Raw genomic sequence first — 18683 nt, forward strand, 5'->3', positions numbered from 1 at the left:
TACCTTGGAGGTAAACGATGGCTGCTAATGGGAATGAGAGACAGAAGAAGTCGGCTTTTAGCTAACACTTACACTTCTACAGAGACAGAAGAATTCGGCTTTTAGTTAACGCGCACGCTGCGAATTTTTTATTGTTCAACAACGCACAGGAGAAATCTCCCACCGGCACCACCTTGGAGGTCAAAGGGTAAGACTTGTTACTCACTACTACGAGCACGACGAGGGACGAACGGGTGCCGCCTTAAGGAGCTTCGCCCCTAAAAATGAAGTGGAAGGCCCAGCTGAGTGAAGGTGTAGGTCAGAATTGGCACCCCCTTTTGATGATCGGAGGGGGGGGGGCATCTTTCTGACCCCCCCCCCCCCCCGTACGCACGCCTATATGCCTATATAGCAGAGGACTGACACTGGCGCTCGAGCCTCCTTCGAGTTTTCGGCACGCGAGACACCTTGCGTGTTTTATTGTTGCGGCTGTAATTGTGATTGCTCACGTGCCGCAGGACTGCAAGTAACAAGAAAGAAAGAAGCCTCCATGACATCGCATCCGCTTCATGGCAGAATTGCCCAGTAGCCGTTGTAAACCTAATAAAGAGGCCGCGATAAGGGAATTGTGTGACGGGCGTTTCTTGTCGAGAATGAGACGTTGCACCTCTCGGACGTGTGCACGAGTCAAGGCGACACTGGCTCAGAGCGCAGTGGAATCAGCAGAACGTGAGTCTACTTTACAGGTGATTGTGTGTTTCTCTGTGCTGTACAGTCGCGAACAATATGAAAGGGAACACCGAGTTAGTGTATAAGCAGCGATTTCTGGTGATGTGCGGTTGCGAATGCGACGTACCGATTTGCATGGGATGCTATTTCGGTTGAAGATTTGGTGTCCTGAATCCTTTATGCGCTTGACAACCGTGTTTAGCCACTGTGGCATCTTCAGAGTAATTTAAGTGTTCCCTTTCACATTGTTCACGACTGCGCATTATGCTGTCTTCTTGTGGACAGAAAACAAGCATTCCTATTGCATTCAGGACAGCCGCGTACGTTGAACGAGCAAAACACGCTTTTTTTTTAGTTGGGTGCAGCATAAGCAATGCACAAGCACCTTGCACTTTGTTAGCTTTGGAAGACTTGCTGTTGGGCGAGTTCGTGGCAATCCATATAAGACATCATGTGGACTATAATGGGCTATACGTTTCAAACTGATTTTAAACCTTTTTCCTCCCACTGTAATGCCTTCTGGCGCTGTGGGTACTGAATAAATGATAAATAAACAAATAAATAAATAACCAATAGAAGGAAACAAAAGAACTAAGGGAGAGGAGGAAACAGGGCACAAGGTGAGCGTTATAGTGGGCGAAATAAACACTCACTGTTCTGTTCTTTTCTTTTTAGGTTTTCAGACTGACACATACACAGTTGGCCTAGGGGGGTGCAACGTGAACGGTTATTTTCCTTCAAGCCAAGTTCCGCATTGGCGGTCCGGCTGAATCCACGAGATCGGCAATTTTTCTCACGTAAAGCGAGCGTGAATGCGCAGTCAATTAAGTCGTGATAAAAAAGGGCCACCTTGATCACCAAAGCTATATCGGACATTAAAGGCTCGCATTTTTTGAAGGAGCCGTTTCAATTCCTTGTTGAATGCGCAAATTAAGAGTCGTTTTTTATTAATTTTTTTCTGCGATGTATCATCACTTGAATTCATTTTTGTTCGCTCTATCAGCTACTAATGTTTCTTTTTAAATATATTTCTTTTGACTCTTCATCGTTCTCCGACGATTAAGAACACATTAAAAAACTTAAAACTGCAATTAAGGTCGCGGCACCGCCATCGCCTTTGGTACGCGCAGTTTAGCCTTCGGAATACGCGGCACATGTATACCTTAGAAATATGCGCTGACGTAGGCGGCCTTGATAACAAAAACAAAGTCGCAGTGAGACTGCTACGATACTGTACTATTGTCCTGCAGTCTTAGTGCGTGAAACTCTTTATGATAAAGACATTGAAAAAGAGGGAGAGACAGGGGAACCATTGAAATGACAGGTTCAATCAACAATGTTTAGGGCGGCGGAAAGGGGGACAAGGCAGACTGAAGTGAACACCGCCCTCTGATACCATTTCACTGCGGCCTACACCTGAAGAAACTCATGGGCATTCGGGGAGCTCGGATTTAAACACCCGTTTACAGTTGAAAGGAATTAAACAGCGCGAGAGACGGGACGTGACGTGAGGTGAGATTGAAGCCACAGTGCATTTTTGTTGTCTTCTTATATTGCACAGATGCACATCGGAACGATAGGTGTCTTGTAGGTCACGGCTATTAATTACAGGAGCGTAGCCAGAACATTTTTTCGGGGGGGTGGGGGGGGGGGGGGGGGGGAGAGTGTTCAACCACCTTTCATGTACGTTGGTTCGTATTTTTGTGTGGGTGCCTGTATATGTATATACTTGCGCAAAATTTAAAAATTTGGGTGGAGGGGGGGGGGGGAGTCCGAACCCCTTCCCTCCCCCTCCAACTCTGGCTATAAGCCAATGGTCAATTAAATGCCTACAGGGTGGACTCGCCGTGGTTGAAGAAAGAAAATGTAAAAAAAAAAAGCGCTCTTTGGTTTGTTTGGTTTGGTTTGGTTGGTTTGGTTTGTGCGCAGTGTGTCGCCCATTTATCCGCGATTGTGGCTTTTGCCGAATCTTGCGATACCAGCTCGAACTGGGGAGGAGAACGCGTCATGAGGCCGCGGATCATATGGGGTCTTGGACTGAGCTGCTCATCCATGATAAAGGCCTCTGTTCTCCGGTGTGAGTTAGAACACCAATGCAGTTTCACTCGATCGTCCTGTTATATGTATACTGACTGACATTAATTGCAGCGAATACCTATAAGCATTAGTACAAATTTCACCTTTAAGCGTTTCTATGCAACATGAGTACGAATCAGTTTCTGTCAGCAGAAAAAAAAATAATTTACCCAAAATGTAAACAGAAGACTCTAGCTGTCATTTTTTCTTTTTCTTTTGGGTGCAGGGAGGCTGGGTTGTGGCAAACACAATGGCTTTCTTTTTTTTTTTTAGAGCATCATGTATTTGTCCTCTTTCCAATCAATTGGTTGAATTGTAATTGGTTAAGGGTCCGTATGGGCCAATAAATGATGATGGTCAATTATGATAAAAAGACGAATTTTAGGGGAACGATCGTAACGCGCTTACAATAAGGACGCGGGTGCTAACGCAACTTTAAGCTGTTACGGCTTTAAGCTACCTCAGCTTGAAGTTCAATATGCTCATCCTTGAGCGCATTAGCTCTCTAAGCTTCCTCTCAGTGACCTCCCGATCCAGCTCAACGCGTCTTTCCTAATGAACAAACGCCCTAATTTGCGAAAACTCGGTTTTCTTTTCCGTGAGCAATTAACCTTAGAGGACTCTCTTTCACTTTCCCAGAAGCGGCGAGAAAGGCGCGACGCCAATTCTTCCACGTGAAATCAGCGACAACGGTGGAAAGGTGCTTTGGAAGGAAGCTAATAGCATGTTGCTGGAGGAGGCGTTGCGAGAAGTGGGCGACTTCGGCCGCTTCCAGTGGCTGCTGATCGTGTACCTGTGCGTGTTCGTGGCTCCGCTGCGAGTGCTGCCGCTGTTCGGGCACATCTTCAGCCTACTCGTGCCGCCGCACCGGTGTCGCCTGGACCCGTGGCTCCAGGAGGCCCTCGGGGGTCTGCGCAACGCGACCGCAGACGATGCGGACCTGTTGCTGGACCTGGCGCTGCCGCGGGAGGCCGACGGCACGTTCAGCCAGTGTCACATGTACGACGCCAACTCCACGCTGGCGCTCTGGTTCGACGTCACCGCGGGATCGACGAGAGTCGGGAACGCGTCGGCTGTCACCGCCGGAGTCCGCGCCGTCGTGCCATGTCAGTTTGGATGGGAGTACGATTTTTCGTACTTCTACCCGAGCGTGATTTCAGAGGTGAGAATGCTTCCTTGTGCAGCTTATACAAAGACAGCCTATTGTCCTGCCACACGATGATCAAAGCCCTTCGGAGAGCATTAGGTCATTGAGATGGCAGACCCTTAACAGAAGAGATTTTGATGGCCTCGTGAATCTTCGATGTAGAAGTAGGAAGTTCAGAAGAAGGCGCAGACTTGAAGAGGCGAATATTTTTTAACACCACGGTAACATTGTGTTCTAAAGGCTACGTTTCGACAAGCGGCCTTGTCTTCTTGAAGTGCCGACTTGAATAAGACAAGACCCGAAACGTTGGCCCCATGGTGACACCCCATGTTCTAGAACATTCATCTCTTCGATGTACAAGGCTGTCAAAAAAGCACTGCTGCGCTTCTTGAGACGCGCCAGCACGAACAGTTGTGACGGACATGGCGCTGAACGCTTCTTTGCGTGCGTGTGGGAATTATAACGATGCGGTTCGGGAGAGAAGGACATGAGCCCGGCACTAACTTGTGCGTTAATTGATACGAAGCACGAAATTCTTTCCTTCTGATCCTTTAGTCGTCTTTCCATTTCTCTAGTGTGGGTAGCCAACCGGACCCTGCCTGGCTAGTCTTCATGCCTTTCCTAATCTCTCTCTCTCTCTCTCTCGTTTTCTCCTCCGATTCTGAATACTGCCTTGCAGCTTTAGGAATTCTGCCAGGGAATTCTAGTTTGATATTAAGAAAGTTTGGAGTTCGAGTCGAATGACTCTTGGTGATCTACGCTCATGGTGTGCGTGTGCCTTGTGAGTTTTTGAAAACAGTGTCTTCATAGGCCTGTTCCGCTCACGTTCGAAGGTTGTGGGTTCGGAGGATCCCACCGACGGAAACTGTGTTTCTTCGTCCCTTTAATTCATTTCAATTTACTTCCTAATTACTACACCACAGTTAAGGGCAACAATTAATGTCCGCTATGCTTTTCTTGGCCTAACTGCCGGTTTTATTCATTTGGTTGTGTCTAACAAAGAAAACGGCACCCTAAAAAAATTCCCATTCTTTCGTTCACTTTCTGTAAAGGGGTATGAAACTGTAAGACGATGATGTCCGATAGTTTCTGACTTTTCTCGACTAGAGGCCACTTCAAGCAGTGTATATGTTAAATTATAGCTGATATCGATAATGTGGGCTATCCGCTGTTGCCTTCACGTAATCTCAATGCAATGATTCAGTTGTGGGCCAATACGTTTTCTGGCTTATTTGTCTTCATATTGGCGCTAAAACGTACAAAGCAAGAAAACCTTGAAGACCAACCAGTGTACAGATGCAGGTTAAAACGTACGGCTTTTTTTTTTTCCGAACTCACCGTTTCTCATTAAACATTAACGCAGATGAACTGGGTATGCCATAACGCATGGAAGGCATACGTGTCCAACACAGCATTCTGGGTTGCGACAGCCATCGGCGTGCTCGTTTGCGGTGACGTCAGTGACAGGTAAGCGACCGAAGACATGAAGGTAGATGTAAATGTATTGTGCATATGTAGGGGGGGGGGGGGGGGGGCACACGTGCCCGGTGTGCCACCCCCTGGCTACGCCACTATCGTGTGATGACTGTGGTATATACAATGCTAACGTATATACACACAAATATTGCATACAGCTTGGTGAGCTTTGCGCATGCGCTGTTCGTGATTACTGCAGGATCGGCCGGGTCCCTGTGATGATCGGCGTGAACGTGATGTGCGGCGCTGCGGGCCTGTACACGTACTTCACGGCAGGATTCGTGCACTTCGTGCTGAGCCGCGTGTTCGTCGGTCTGTTCGTCCTCGCCGTGAGCATCATGCCCTTCGTGCTCGGTGAGCGTTGGTCGCCTCGATCCTTTTGCATTAGCAAAATCTAGCATTTGGCTCGTTCGTTAAATACGATCAACTTTCTTCGTAGATTCCTTCGTGCAGCCAAGTAGTAAATGGTTGCAAAAAAAGAACGAGGTAGGAGATGATTCTCAGAGACCGCTAAGGTTATCGTTATAGGTTATTTTTTATTGTGGTGGAAGATAGGGATGGTAAAATCGATGAACGATTAATCGATTAATCGATTAAATGTCCACAATTAATCGATTAATTGTCATCGATTTCCGGCTTTCGATTAATCGAATTAATCGATTAAAACTATTCGATTAATCGATTACGGCTCCCCCCACTCCCGCCCCCAACCTCGCCGCTTGGCCGGAGCGCATGACTGCGAGGCTCGTTATCCTGAGGCGCAGATGCCGTGTACATTACAGCGCATATTTCTGCGCTAGCAGAACGAGCCCGGAGCTGGCGGTGGCCATACCCCATAGATAGGGCTCCGTGTTTTCGGTGTTTATTTTTCTTCGAAATCGGCGGGTGTTTATAGGAGTTTATATTTTTGGAGGAAATTCGGCGTTTATTGGAGTTTATTTCTCGTAAAGCCCCAAATCTTCGAAATTCTGAGTTCTCCATTATTCTCTAAACCCCAAAACCTTAGATCAATTTATATCTGAATACTAAAACATCAAAACACATGAAGCACATTTTATTTCTAGAGGTTTGAATGCATAAAAACATACGCACAAGCGAAACACTTGAACACATAACACCTGTATTTGTATGTATAAGAACCTCATGCTTAAAACTTAAAGCTTATTGTAAAACACGCAAGCATACTTTGCGAGGTTGCTGTCAGTGATCGAAGGGCGCTCCTTTCGATTGACGACTCTCAGCTTTGAAAATGCCCTTTCAACGTTAGCGCTAGAAACAGGAAGCGCCAGAAGACGCAGCGCGCCGCGAGAAAGCGCTGGCCACTGGACATTGTGTAGTCTCTAAACGACAGGGGTTCAACAATGTTACCTATTTCGTAGCACTGATAGTTCGCAAAATCACTAAGGAGCTGGCTCGTGTCGTCAGTTTCAAGAAGCACTAATTGAAAAATTGGCGCATAGGTTTAGAACACGCAGGGCAGCTGCTTCACATTTGGATTCACAATTTGAACACAGTACCAAAACGATTCTTTGCTGTACTAGAGTTGATCGCACAGGTTCCTCTCAGATGTCTGTCTCCACTTTTCGGTGACAGCAGCGTATAGTATCGTGAATGTCACTCTCGTCAAGGAGGTCGAACAGACTTGTGATATCTGATGCGAAGACCTCGGTTGGATCACCCAATTGACTGATGAGTGCGTGCAAACGAACCCCCAGTATGGGATAAACTTGGTGTACCAGGGTACTCTCTGCCTCAAGTTCCTTAATGATTGAGAGCACGGCACACGAATTGGTCTTCAGAAACCTCATCTTAACGAGCAAGTCGTGTACAGCTTCAGGCGATGAAATAAGACTCTAGAGCTCCTCACATTTCGTTCCCTTGGCTTCTCCAGAAAGACAAAATGGCGCGCCAGTAGTCCAAAACATCTTCTAGAGCTTCATAAAAAGAGAACCACCTCGACGACATACGGTTTTCAGCATTTTGATGGACATGCCCATGGCTATCAAACAAGACCAAACTAACGGCGCAGCTCCCGCGACGACTTCAACAGGGCAGGAAAGTGCACAACAAAATCGTGAACTACGTTAAACGAGCTTGTCCTGATTCCATCCTCCAGAGCGTTGTTGAGTAGGTGGCTCGGATCTTTGAAGTGAAGTGCCTTGAATTCGGGGTTGGGGAGTTGCAAGTCCTTGTGAACCTTTGTATGTAAGAACCTGAGCCGGAGCACAATACAGCTACGTCGCCTAATACAGCTACGCGCGGTGAACTTTAAATCGGTCAAACCAGAAGATGTATCAATGAGCGCTTAGAACTTGACCTTTCGATAAAGAACGGGACCAAGTCTATTGGCCCTTAAAATCGGAGTTTATCGGATAAATCCGAATTGTCAAAAATTTTACCGGCGAATGTTTATCGGATTTTTTCGGATAAAACGGAAAACACGGAGCCCTACACATAGAGAAAGATATGAATTCGCCCTGATCTCCGTCGCGTACGGCGTCCAACTCCGAGTACTACCCAATGCTTCAAGCCCGGGCAGGAGGCGGCTCCTCCCCATCGAGGCAGAAATGAACTTGCCCACTTCTCTGCGGCTCACAATCTACTGCTGCTACTGCCTCATGCGTGCCAGCGCATCGTCTTGTTGCTTTTTTCGTGTTCGTTTTTTGCCGCGCTGTTTCATCGTGTTGTCGCATAAACACATCTCTCCTTACATTTGATAAACGAGTAGTTTTTGTCGCCTGTAGTGTCAATCGCAAGTTTCTTTGTTTTTTATTAAACCCTCAGATTTTACTCGTTTCTTGTGTAAGTGCGGCATTGTAATATGCGCTGCTTATTTCCTGACTGGTTCTTAGTGCCGTTCTGTTTTACTCTTTAGCAAATAAAATAGTCTTTACCAATGAAAGAGAGAGAGAGAAAATGTATTATACGGCAGAGAGGGTGACCTGAGCTAGTACGCCCCTGCCTGCTGCTCTGCACCGGAGAAAACGCAACGGGGGAAAAGTGTGATGAAGTACGATGATGGGGAGAGGATTAGGTAATCCGTATATACACACGTATATACAAACGTATATAGACACGTTTGCTAGCGTAAAGAGGACAAGGACGCTGGCAACCATCGTTTATTATGCTGTATACCAACTAGCCCAACTGTCCGTCTTATTGGGCATATACCATTTTCATAATTGTTCAGCTAGCTTTCCTGCAATGCAGTTAGCCCAATTAATGACAGCTAGTCACTTCTTCAAACAGTGTTCAAGCGCGGTTTGCTTGCGCTGGGGCGCGGAACATATATACTCTGCTCTCTTGACACGAACACGCATAACAGACAGCACGTGCAACTACGACCTCGTCTCCACTGGAAACACGAAAGTTGCTGCCATTAGTTGAGAGAAAATGTAGCGCAGGAATGCGCACTTGCGAATTGTCAAGAGTCTTATTGACCCTTTATGTAATCCGCAACTTTACGCGTCGGCTTACCGAACGTATAGCATCCAGTGCATTACTATTGAAGAAGTGACCTTGTAGCATTTAGTAATTCTGTGTATGGTCGCATATTTAGGGAGAAATACAGCTCTCAGCTAGAGGCCCCCGTCTTCTGCTGTGGCAAGAAAGAAGGACAGTCGTGAAATTTATGTTGTAATGTCTGATACACTAGATAGCTCACAGTTCAGGCTGTACTCACGAGTGAAAACGTTCGAGTGGCGCCGTGTTAAGGCAACGATCGGATGAAACCTGTGGAGTATACTGGCGCTGCTGCTGTTTGTTCTAGCCGGGAGGCAGAAACTCATGTCAATCTATTTCCCGCAGTTGCCTGTACCGATGGTCTGTTTGAGGCCAGTATGTTTCTGTGTAATCTCTGCATGGGTGACTTCAAGGAAAAGATCGCGTCAGTCCACAATTATAGTATTATGTAGGGCTTCCACAATATCTAACCGACAAACTGAAAAACGATGCCGTGCTTACGAGAGCGAGCGTCTTAATTAATTCCTCATCCTCCTCGTCTCTCTTTTACCTTTCTCGGGATTTCTTCACCCTCCGCCACACTGCATGTTTCAGCTGCGACTTTCCAACCAGATGTGGTCACCGAACGCGCCTCCGGTTTCGATGAGCTCGGGTAGGCAGGCTTCGAGAAAATACGACCTGCTGCCGAATAGTCCAGGGATGATGGCCACAGATGCTTGAATCCACGACATCAACCAACGACGAGCCCCTTGTGTCCAGTGTGCGAAAGTGGGAATTTTCGCACACTGGACACAACGGGCCCGTCGTCGACACTTTCGAAAGTGGGACTTTTCGATCTTCAGCGCGTCCGATAAAAAGATTTGGGTCCATATCAAACACGAACGATGCCTCTCAAACAAAGACATATGTTTTAAAGCACCCACAAAAAAATGTCGATTAATCGATTAAAACATTCCACCGAAAGCAATTAATCGATTAAAGGCTAAACCGATTAACGATTAACGATTAATCGATTAAGATTTTTAATCGACCATCCCTAGTGGAAGACTGCAGTGGAAAACAGTTGTTGGGGGCAGTGACCAAGATGAAGTGATATGTCGGAGTTTTGGCGTGCGCTTTGCGAACGCTCAAGGAAAGTGCGAAAGCCACGTCTAATAAAATAGAGTGCTTTCTTTATTTATAGAAATTACACGTACTGTACGTACACGCGAGGGGGATTGGCTGGAGAGTTTCTGCACTGCTGGCATGATATATATCACTGTTTCTGCGTTTCAGTTCCCTATCTCTCTCTTTAGTTCAGTAACAGGAAAAATTTTGTCAATTAAAATTGCATTCAAAACGGCATTTACAAAGCTTCAGTTACGTAAGAACATTTTCTTGTTGGTCATGCAGCTTTCACGCATCCGTCGCTCATGATAATTATTGGCATGATAACAGGAATATATCAGTGGAGATTACCAATATCAAACGGCACTTATACAACGAGAACTTCGTGAATGTATGGATCAATCTTTTTTTTTTCTCGAATGATCGCGCTAGGTAATATTTTGGTAAAAAAGTGTTGTTCGACCATCCCCATGGTCAGTACTCTCTAGGCCGCGCGCGCTCTGACGTCTGCATAACAAGCCCCTTCGATTGCAATCCTTAAACACACCACGGTGGTCTAGTGGCTGTGGTGTTCACCGAGTCATTGACAGATTGTATAGCCCCGCCGTGCGTCCTTGCTTCCAGTGGTTGAGTACGTGGCTCCAGAGCGTCGCATGATGGTGCTAAGCGCGTTCCAGTTCTCGTACCCTCTTGTGGGCGCCGCCTTTCCCTGGATGGCGTACGCCCTGGCCGATTGGAGGACCCTCACCTTGGTCTGCGCCGTGCCCCCTCTGGCGGCCCCATTCTTCTCCTGGTAAGTGCACGGCTTCACCCCAAGTACGAGTCAGTCATCATGATCATCTGCCTGACTACGCCCACTGCAGGGCGAAGGCCTCTCCCATGTGTCGCCAATCAACCCGGTCCTGTGCTTGTCGCGGCAACTTTATCCCCGCAAAGGCTTCTTGTTCTCATCTGCCCACCTAACTTTCTGCCATTGAGCATGCTGCCATATGGGCATGCTGTTAAGCATGCTCATATTTACATATGAGAATGCTTTTATGTTCCTTCCCCATTAAAATGTGTAAATTATTTTCCTGTTTGAAGGCCATATAGTTAATTCTGCATCCCTGATTCAGCAAACCATTGCTTTGTATGTAGCCTAAATTCGTCTTTCTTGCTTACTTGTTATGTTTGGGCTAGCCTGCAGCTCAGCTATACATTCAGGGCGATTCACGAGATTAGCTAAAATATGTGTTTTCAAAGATGACTTTAAGAGTACAGACTGTATAAATGAGTGTTTGTCTTTTGTGTCCCAACAATGAGTCACTCGTACGACGATTCCGCAGCATTAGTCATGCAATATTTCTACTTATAACTTTCTACTACTATAACTATAGTAATAGCAGCTAAAAAGGCATATTTTGAAATGACTGGGGTGGCTTGCACCTGTACCGTGCGCTATTTGTCTCAATGTTCGCAGGTTTGTGCCGGAGTCGCTTCGGTGGCTGGTGTCCAGGGGCAAGGAGCAGCGTTCCAAGAAGATCCTGTTCACCATCGCAAAGATAAACGGGAAGAAATTGTCCGAAGACTTCATGCAGAAATGCCAGGTATACGCGAAAACCTACTGTAGAAAAATTTTAGCGCTGCAAAGTTGAGGACGAAAAAACATGGACAACACAGACGAACCTAAACCTAAACGTGGTCTTTCCGTGTTTCACATTAAGAATTTACAAAAAGAGAGAGAGAAAGGGGGAGGGAGAGAGACAGAGAACAACTTTATGGAAATGCCTGCAGAGACGACTAGGCTCCCTCCACGCCAGGGAGGACGAGCTCAGTTAATCACCGAATCAGCGAGTGAATAAATTGCGATTGCCCATTCAACTGGAGTAGGATCGCATGACGCGTGAAACGCTGTTGTTCTTGCGACACTCGGTCACTGTGTTATTGCGATAGCAATTATATGCACACGCCAGGCACATTCTTGCCGTCGGCTTTGCCGTGAGTCAAAGATAACATCGCCTCGCGCGTCGTATGTTTTACATGAGAGGGAAAGCGTGCGTGGGCAACCGATGACCACGGAAGCAGCTGCCTACTTTTATCGGCCAGTCGCGGTCGCGCGAGCACTGTCTTGACAGGAATGGGCCGACGGCTCGCACCTTTGTCGCGTGCTGCGTTCTCGCCTCTGTGTGCGTTGAAGCGATAGACAGCACGGAGGTCGCTTAGCTCGCGGCAGCGGCCACATTTCCTTATGCCATCATTTTATTGAGTTACGCCAGATCGGATGCTAAGTGAGTTAATTAGTGGGCCTACTTCGTATAACATTCCAATTTGTTGCTATCGCATTCATTGCTTTGCCCTTGCGACAACACTGTGCGGGGCTTTCCTTTTGGCGGGCTGTCGTCATAGCAATCGTCAGCCCCGTCATCCGCTCTCCGTATGTTTGAGTAGTTTTGAGGAGCAAGGAAGGCGCGAGGTGGCAAAAGCGCATGTATATTGTCGGATATTCCAAAGAGAGTTTAGGATAATTTGAATGAAGTGCTGCTTCGGCAATGACCTTTCGAGATAATAAATTAGTGATCAATAATTTAAGACAAATTTGGGGTAGCTATGCACTAGTGGTGCGAAGACTGAAGAAACAGCGGAGCTGGTTGCGTTCCCTTCCTCCTCACCCTCACTTTTCTTTCCCATCCCTTGCTATACTATACTATACACGTCTGTGCTATGCTTCACCCTTTCCCCTCCTCGCTTCACTTCCTTTTCCCACCCCTTTAGATGCTATACTATACATAACTATGCTATGCTTCACCCTTTCCCCTCCTCACTTGACTTCCCTTTCCCACCCCTTTAGATGCTATACTATACATAACTATGCTATGCTTCACCCTTTCCCCTCCTCACTTGACTTCCTTTTCCCACCCATTCAGATGCTATACTATACATAACTATGCTATGCTTCACCCTTACCCCTCCTCACTTGACTTCCTTTTCCCACCCCTTCAGATGCTATACTATACATAACTATGCTATGCTTCACCCTTTCCCCTCCTCGCTTCACTTCCTTTTCCCACCCCTTCAGATGCTATACTATACAAAACTATGCTATGCTTCACCCTTTCCCCTCCTCGCTTCACTTCCTTTTCCCACCCCTTCAGATACTATACTATACATAACTATGCTATGCTTCACCCTTTCCCCTCCTCCTAGCTCTCCCTAATCCTCACCCTCACTTCCCCATCCCACCTTATCGTTGTGCTATACTATACTTGGCTATGGTATGCTTTCTTTTTTTCTATCTCTTTCTTTGATTCTCTGTCTTTCTGTCTTGCTCTCAGCTTTTCCATCTCCTTTTTTTGTCTGTTTCTTTCTCTGTCTTTCATATCTTCATTTCTCACTTTCTATATCTTTCTATCTTTTTTTTTCTCTCTCTCTGTACTCATTATCTCGCCTGTCAGAGTTATTGCATCCCACGCCGGACAAATCGGCGCACATGTTCTGGGAGCGAAGCAGAAGATGTAGAAGAGGACGAAGAGAACGCGTACCAGCCGAGCAACTGCGTTTATGATGATGATAGCCTCTGTTCACGACTAGCGGAGTTTCTCCGAGCATAAACAGCTGCGCCATTAATACATTTTCTCGAGCTACGGTTCGTGCAGGATCCACGATGCCTCGCACACACATTGTGGGACCAAGTGTGACTCTAATTTGTCGCCGCCAGCAGGTGTGTCAGTAATCTTAGAAACAGCGTGAATGCGGGAAGTATAGTGTAGTTAATAAGAGCACCGGTGTGATAGTTTACTCACACAGGTTTCGGGAAGTTCACCGTCCTGCTGATCATACTATCTCACTTCTTGCAGTTTCCTCCTCCAAACGAGTTTCACAAGACAAAGGCATCACCCATAGACATGCTGAAGACTCCAAACCTTCGGAAAAACTTTGTGCTGTCACTCATCGTGTGGTAAGAAAGAGATCAACCCTTGTTTAGATTCCTGCTTTCTTTCTGCTTCCCCAAATGTGGTTTTTTTTTTTTTTTGCGAGCACCAAGTTCTTTTGTCTTATGGTCAAATTCGCCTGCTGTCTGAAAACACACGTACAGTGGTCACCGTTTAGCAAATTCATATGCCACTCGTATACATTTTTCACGTCATAAAACGCAAATAGTGGCACGGAATACCAGGCATCAAGTTGTTAGCTTATAGTTTCGTGTGCGCTAGGTATGAAATTAACAGTAAAACTTTCATCGTGAAGTGCCTGGAAGATAATATAGCTTGTTTAGAAGAAAGGAAGTTGTGTTGTTGATAATGTACATGATAAGCGCTGGCATTTCTCGCTATCGGGTCTTTTGCTTAATATGTACAGTACGTATTTTAGAGATAAATATGATAAATTAGAATGATCGTGTGGTGGGGGCAGGGGCGGGGGGTTACGTCCCAACACCACGATGCGATTCCCTCTTCAAGTTTGTTCTTGTGTAAGACACGTAGTTTGCATCCGTCTGCAGGACCCTAGCTTGTCTGGTGTACACGGCCGGACAGCTGTACGCGGCGAACGCGAGCCACAATCCATTCGTGATGACCACGGCGGTCAACTTGGTGGACATCGTGGCCACGGGTACGGCGCTTCCTCTGGCTGACCGCTGGGGGCGTAGGCCAACAATGATGACTGCCTACGCAGCCGCTGCCGTGGCCTACGTGTGTTCCGTGGGAGTACCGACAGGTAGTACAGAAAAAGTCCCTGCGTTTTGTGCATCTACTGAACCACTACTGTTGGAGGGCGTCGTATTTTGCGCAGATCTACGGAATTTTCCTATCATCTTTGTGTCTCGCCGAGTGAACGACCCTGGCGATAACGGCGGCTTCTGGGACAATGAATAATGACGATAAGAGTGGAAAATGAACTAAATCGTTACAAAAAAGTTCGCAAGGGCTTTTCTTTGTAGTAGCAACATACTCTTCTTTCTTTGTAGGATAATCTCATCAAGGTTATCAAAGTTTATAGGGGCAGCCAACATGGAAACAATGGGGTGGCGTAATTTAATCTTTATTTATCTACATAAAAAGTTGTCGCCAACTGTCCTGTGCCTTGGCAGCGGATCGCGCAGGTACAGTCTCAACGGAAAAATATCGGCACAAATGACCGGTCGCCGGAGTGGCAAGAATGCGAGACGCGGCGCTGTTTTTCCCGAGCACGCCGATATCGAGAGTGCCAGGCACATTCCATTTTCCAAAGCAGGGGAGGCCGGTGGAAAGTACTCCAACAAACAACTTTTTCGGGGCAACTGCGATAAAGATACGGTTGCTTGCAACTCCAGCGAAAAAAGAAACAAAAAGTCATGTGCCTAGCCACATCTGCCGATAAGCAATGAACAAGCGTTTTTTTTTAAGATATGGGCTTTCGGATGGGCCAACAGCAAAATGGGCTGCTTTCCGCCGGCCATCCCTGATTTGGAAAATGGAATGTGCCTGGCAATCTCGCTATCGGCGTGCTCGTGAGCAACAGCGCCGCGTGTCGCGATCTTGCGGCTCCGGCCACCGGTCACTTGTGCTAATCTTTTTCCGTTGAGAATGTACCTCTAAGGTACAATAGCAACGTGGAGCATGTGATATATCTGTTAACAAATTGCTAACATCAGTCGTAACTTAATTTCAAGGTAAATAACACATATTAACTTGAAACCAGCAGAATATGATTAATACGTATAAAAAAGCAGAAAGAGGAGATATAAACCGTACAAGCAATCAAGTTAACGTGCATAAATTGCATGAATAAGCGAGAAAAAAATGAAAGCTGGTGTTATTGGCCTCTCATGAAGCGTTTTCAAGAATCAGCTATTTTAAGACGAAATTTGCCTGCCTCATCAAACGCGAAAAGTGACCGTCGGCGACAACAAGAGTGATGCAAAAAATAATCATAATGTGATGACGTCATATGTTTCTAAATATGTGTCGTCACCATGACGTCACATGATGACGTCATCACGTCACATCATCGCACGGTCAAAGGTGGACCGATCCTGGAGGCACCGCAAAACCACGTGAGGGCCAGCAAGTTCCAACGCCTCAGAAAGCTTTATGGAAGGAGGGGGGGGGGTCAATAGGATCGAATGAGATGAAAAAGATAGTTTTCGCCTTCGAGTCGTCGTAGCCAAATGCATAAGGGATCGGGTGACCTTTTTCTTAAGTTTTCGACGTGAAATATGCCAGGAGATATGATAAATCATCATTCACGTTTGTTTTTATACAATGCGTGTTTCATTGCAGAAAGCCTGGCGTTAGGCACCGCGGTGTTCATGCTGGCGCGGGTTGCCTTGACCATGGCGTACAACGTGGGCTACCTGTACGCAGCTGAGGTTTACCCGACAGCAGCCCGGTCGCAGGCACTGTCCCTGCGCCAGGCCTTTGGCTCCGTCGGAAAATTTCTCAGCTCTCAGGTCACGCAGCTGGTAAGTACCAGGCAACGTAACTGCCCTGTGTCGCGTGGCCACTACTTCCGTTCTTCGCTCTTGGAAGAAAATAAAAATAAAACGCGGCTCTTTTTGCTGTTCTTAATATCGCTTTCCAAGGCTTGAATATTGCCTGTGCTTCTTTTAAAACTTAAAGGGGTCATGAACCACTTTTCCAAGTAATGATCTAATGACCTCAGTATCGGAGTTTACTGCCTCTCGAATCGATTGCCGCAAAAATTTCTCGAATCCGTCAAGAATGAGCGGAGTTACGGGGGTTTGGCGCACTCTCTCAGTGCTTTCTCTCTTTTCTCGTGCCGACGAGCGCACTGGAAGCTACATAGGGAGGGATGGCACGGGGGAAAGAAGTTACGTCAGCGCGCGTCATGAAACGCGATCGCTCTCCCGCTGTGATTCGCGTGCGCGAGTGCGGCTATAGCATGTGCTGAGGAGTGCGGCGCCGGCAAGTGGCGGCACCCCGTGGCAAGAAGCGCATCTGATCCGAACGCCGCTCTCGATTTATGTCGGCTATCGGCCAATAAGCATGCTATGTCTCTTGCGACGTAAACTGGCAGATCCGCGACGTCAACGTGCAGACGCCCCGCCCACCGACGAGAGTGAGAACCGGCCTCTGTTTGAAAAGAGGGTGCCTGGGGAAACGGCAACTTCACACTCCGCTTGTGGCCTTTACGCGGCGCGCACGACTGTAATATTTGGCAGAGCAGTTCATAGCCGTGTCAGCTTTCCACAGGATGTGTTTTTTCAAGAAGCCCAAGGGGTGCTTCATGACCCCTTTAAGGCCCATGTAATCCCGCCTCAAGGTTCGAATATGCGGGAATCTCCGAATTTGAGGCATTCGTGCATGTAAATAACATTTGCCAAAATATCGAAACTACCGCTCCATTGACCGAGGGTGTACGAGGGACAAAATTAAAGACATTATTCAGTGCATTGACCGCCCGGCTACCATATGCTGGGTCAAGGGGTGCGTGACCAGAGCTCAGAGCTGTCGTGCCTAGCAGGACAAACCTCTGTGGAGATTCACGTTTTTACAGGGCTTTGAATATTTAAAAGAGAGTCGTCCTCGCCTTGTAAATCTACGAAGACAATGACAAGATCAGTATCTAGTCCGCGAAAGTGCGATGAATAACCACGCATTGCCAACTTTCACCACGATCAAGCACAACAATAAAACAAAAACGAAACAGCAGCAGCTGTGGGACGAACGTCATGGCGTCGAGCTTTTCATTACGCCCCAGGTTCGAAAAGGGCGTACGTGGCTTTAACACATGCCATCTTCGACTTTCCCCGCAGGCCATGTACGGCCGTCCAATCCCGCTGCTGCTGATGGGTGCTATGTCGTTCCTGCTAGCGCTGCTGACGTTCCCGATGCCAGAGACGCTCGACCAGCGGCTTCCCGAGACACTCGAAGACGGCGAGGCGTTCGTGTATGGTCAGAACACGTGCTGCAGTTGCGTACGGCTGAAAAAACAGCAGGAAACCTCATCGCAACGGCCGTCCGCCGGAAGGGCGCGCTCGCTGTCTGTCATCTCGGCTGCGTCGGCAGTCAGTGTCAGTCCCGACTGAACGGTGTTCTCTGACTGAACGACGTCTGCTACAGCTTCGTTCGAACGAAGCCATCATCCTTTGTGGCGACTGTGCTGCATACATCTGGGAATGACAGTGACGTCACTCGTAAATAACAGTGGCCGCAAAAGCGCTGCGTGTCCGCAAGTGATCGCACACAGGTTATTTGTCTTGCCTCGACGCCATATGAGTCCAACTCCAATGGACTTCGGAGTGAACGCTTGCAGCGCTTGATGCCTGCTCTTTTGTCAAAATGGCCATCTCATCTTGACGATTGACGACGATACGCGTCACGCTTTTTTACCCATGCGCACGAGTCTAACACGAATGTTTTTCGGTGTCTCATGTGTTCATGCCCCCAAGGCAGCCCCCTTCACAGCACTGCAATTGGGACGTTCTCTACTACATTAGAAACTTTCTCTCCAGTGGTCTTGCTATACTGACGCGACTTTAAATGTATGACATGGAAGCACGGGTGGAACCAGACAAGGTGTTCTTACCGCCCCCCCCCCCCTTTCCTTTTATTTTTTTTAATTTTTTGCTTTGAAGTGTATGTGTGCAGCGCCAGCGCGCGGCCCATCTTTCTTTCCCAGATGTTGCTGTCCTCTTTGTCCGTAGAGACAAGAACGTTTTATGATTATCGAAGAGAGTCATATTGAGAACTGGTCTTTCGTTATCGGAGCGTACGCAGCCGACCTGCAT

General features: G+C 47.3%; 1 protein-coding gene across 1 annotated transcript; it reads left to right on the top strand.

Annotated features, from left to right (window-relative positions):
* The first annotated feature begins 644 nt into the window (after positions 1-644).
* Positions 645-18210, top strand: LOC119393333 (solute carrier family 22 member 7). Its single transcript, XM_037660302.2, has 10 exons — positions 645-708; positions 3424-3946; positions 5295-5398; positions 5607-5761; positions 10601-10769; positions 11436-11562; positions 13810-13910; positions 14454-14668; positions 16213-16394; positions 17709-18210. The coding sequence occupies exons 2-10, from the start codon at positions 3509-3511 to the stop codon at positions 17979-17981; spliced, it is 1764 nt and encodes a 587-aa protein (XP_037516230.1). The 5' UTR covers positions 645-708; positions 3424-3508; the 3' UTR covers positions 17982-18210.
* The last annotated feature ends 473 nt before the right edge of the window (positions 18211-18683 follow it).

The sequence above is a fragment of the Rhipicephalus sanguineus genome, chromosome 5 (assembly GCF_013339695.2).
Source record: "Rhipicephalus sanguineus isolate Rsan-2018 chromosome 5, BIME_Rsan_1.4, whole genome shotgun sequence".
Lineage (NCBI taxonomy): Eukaryota > Metazoa > Arthropoda > Arachnida > Ixodida > Ixodidae > Rhipicephalus > Rhipicephalus sanguineus.

What these genes read in the sequence shown, in the direction of transcription:
- LOC119393333 (XM_037660302.2), top strand. Translation starts at nt 3,509, where the DNA reads ATGTTGCTGGAGGAGGCGTTGCGAGAAGTGGGCGACTTCGGCCGCTTC. An exon ending in ACCCGAGCGTGATTTCAGAG is followed by an intron (nt 3,947 to 5,294) that starts GTGAGAATGCTT and finishes ACATTAACGCAG; the next exon opens with ATGAACTGGGTATGCCATAA. An exon ending in GTGCTGTCACTCATCGTGTG is followed by an intron (nt 13,911 to 14,453) that starts GTAAGAAAGAGA and finishes ATCCGTCTGCAG; the next exon opens with GACCCTAGCTTGTCTGGTGT.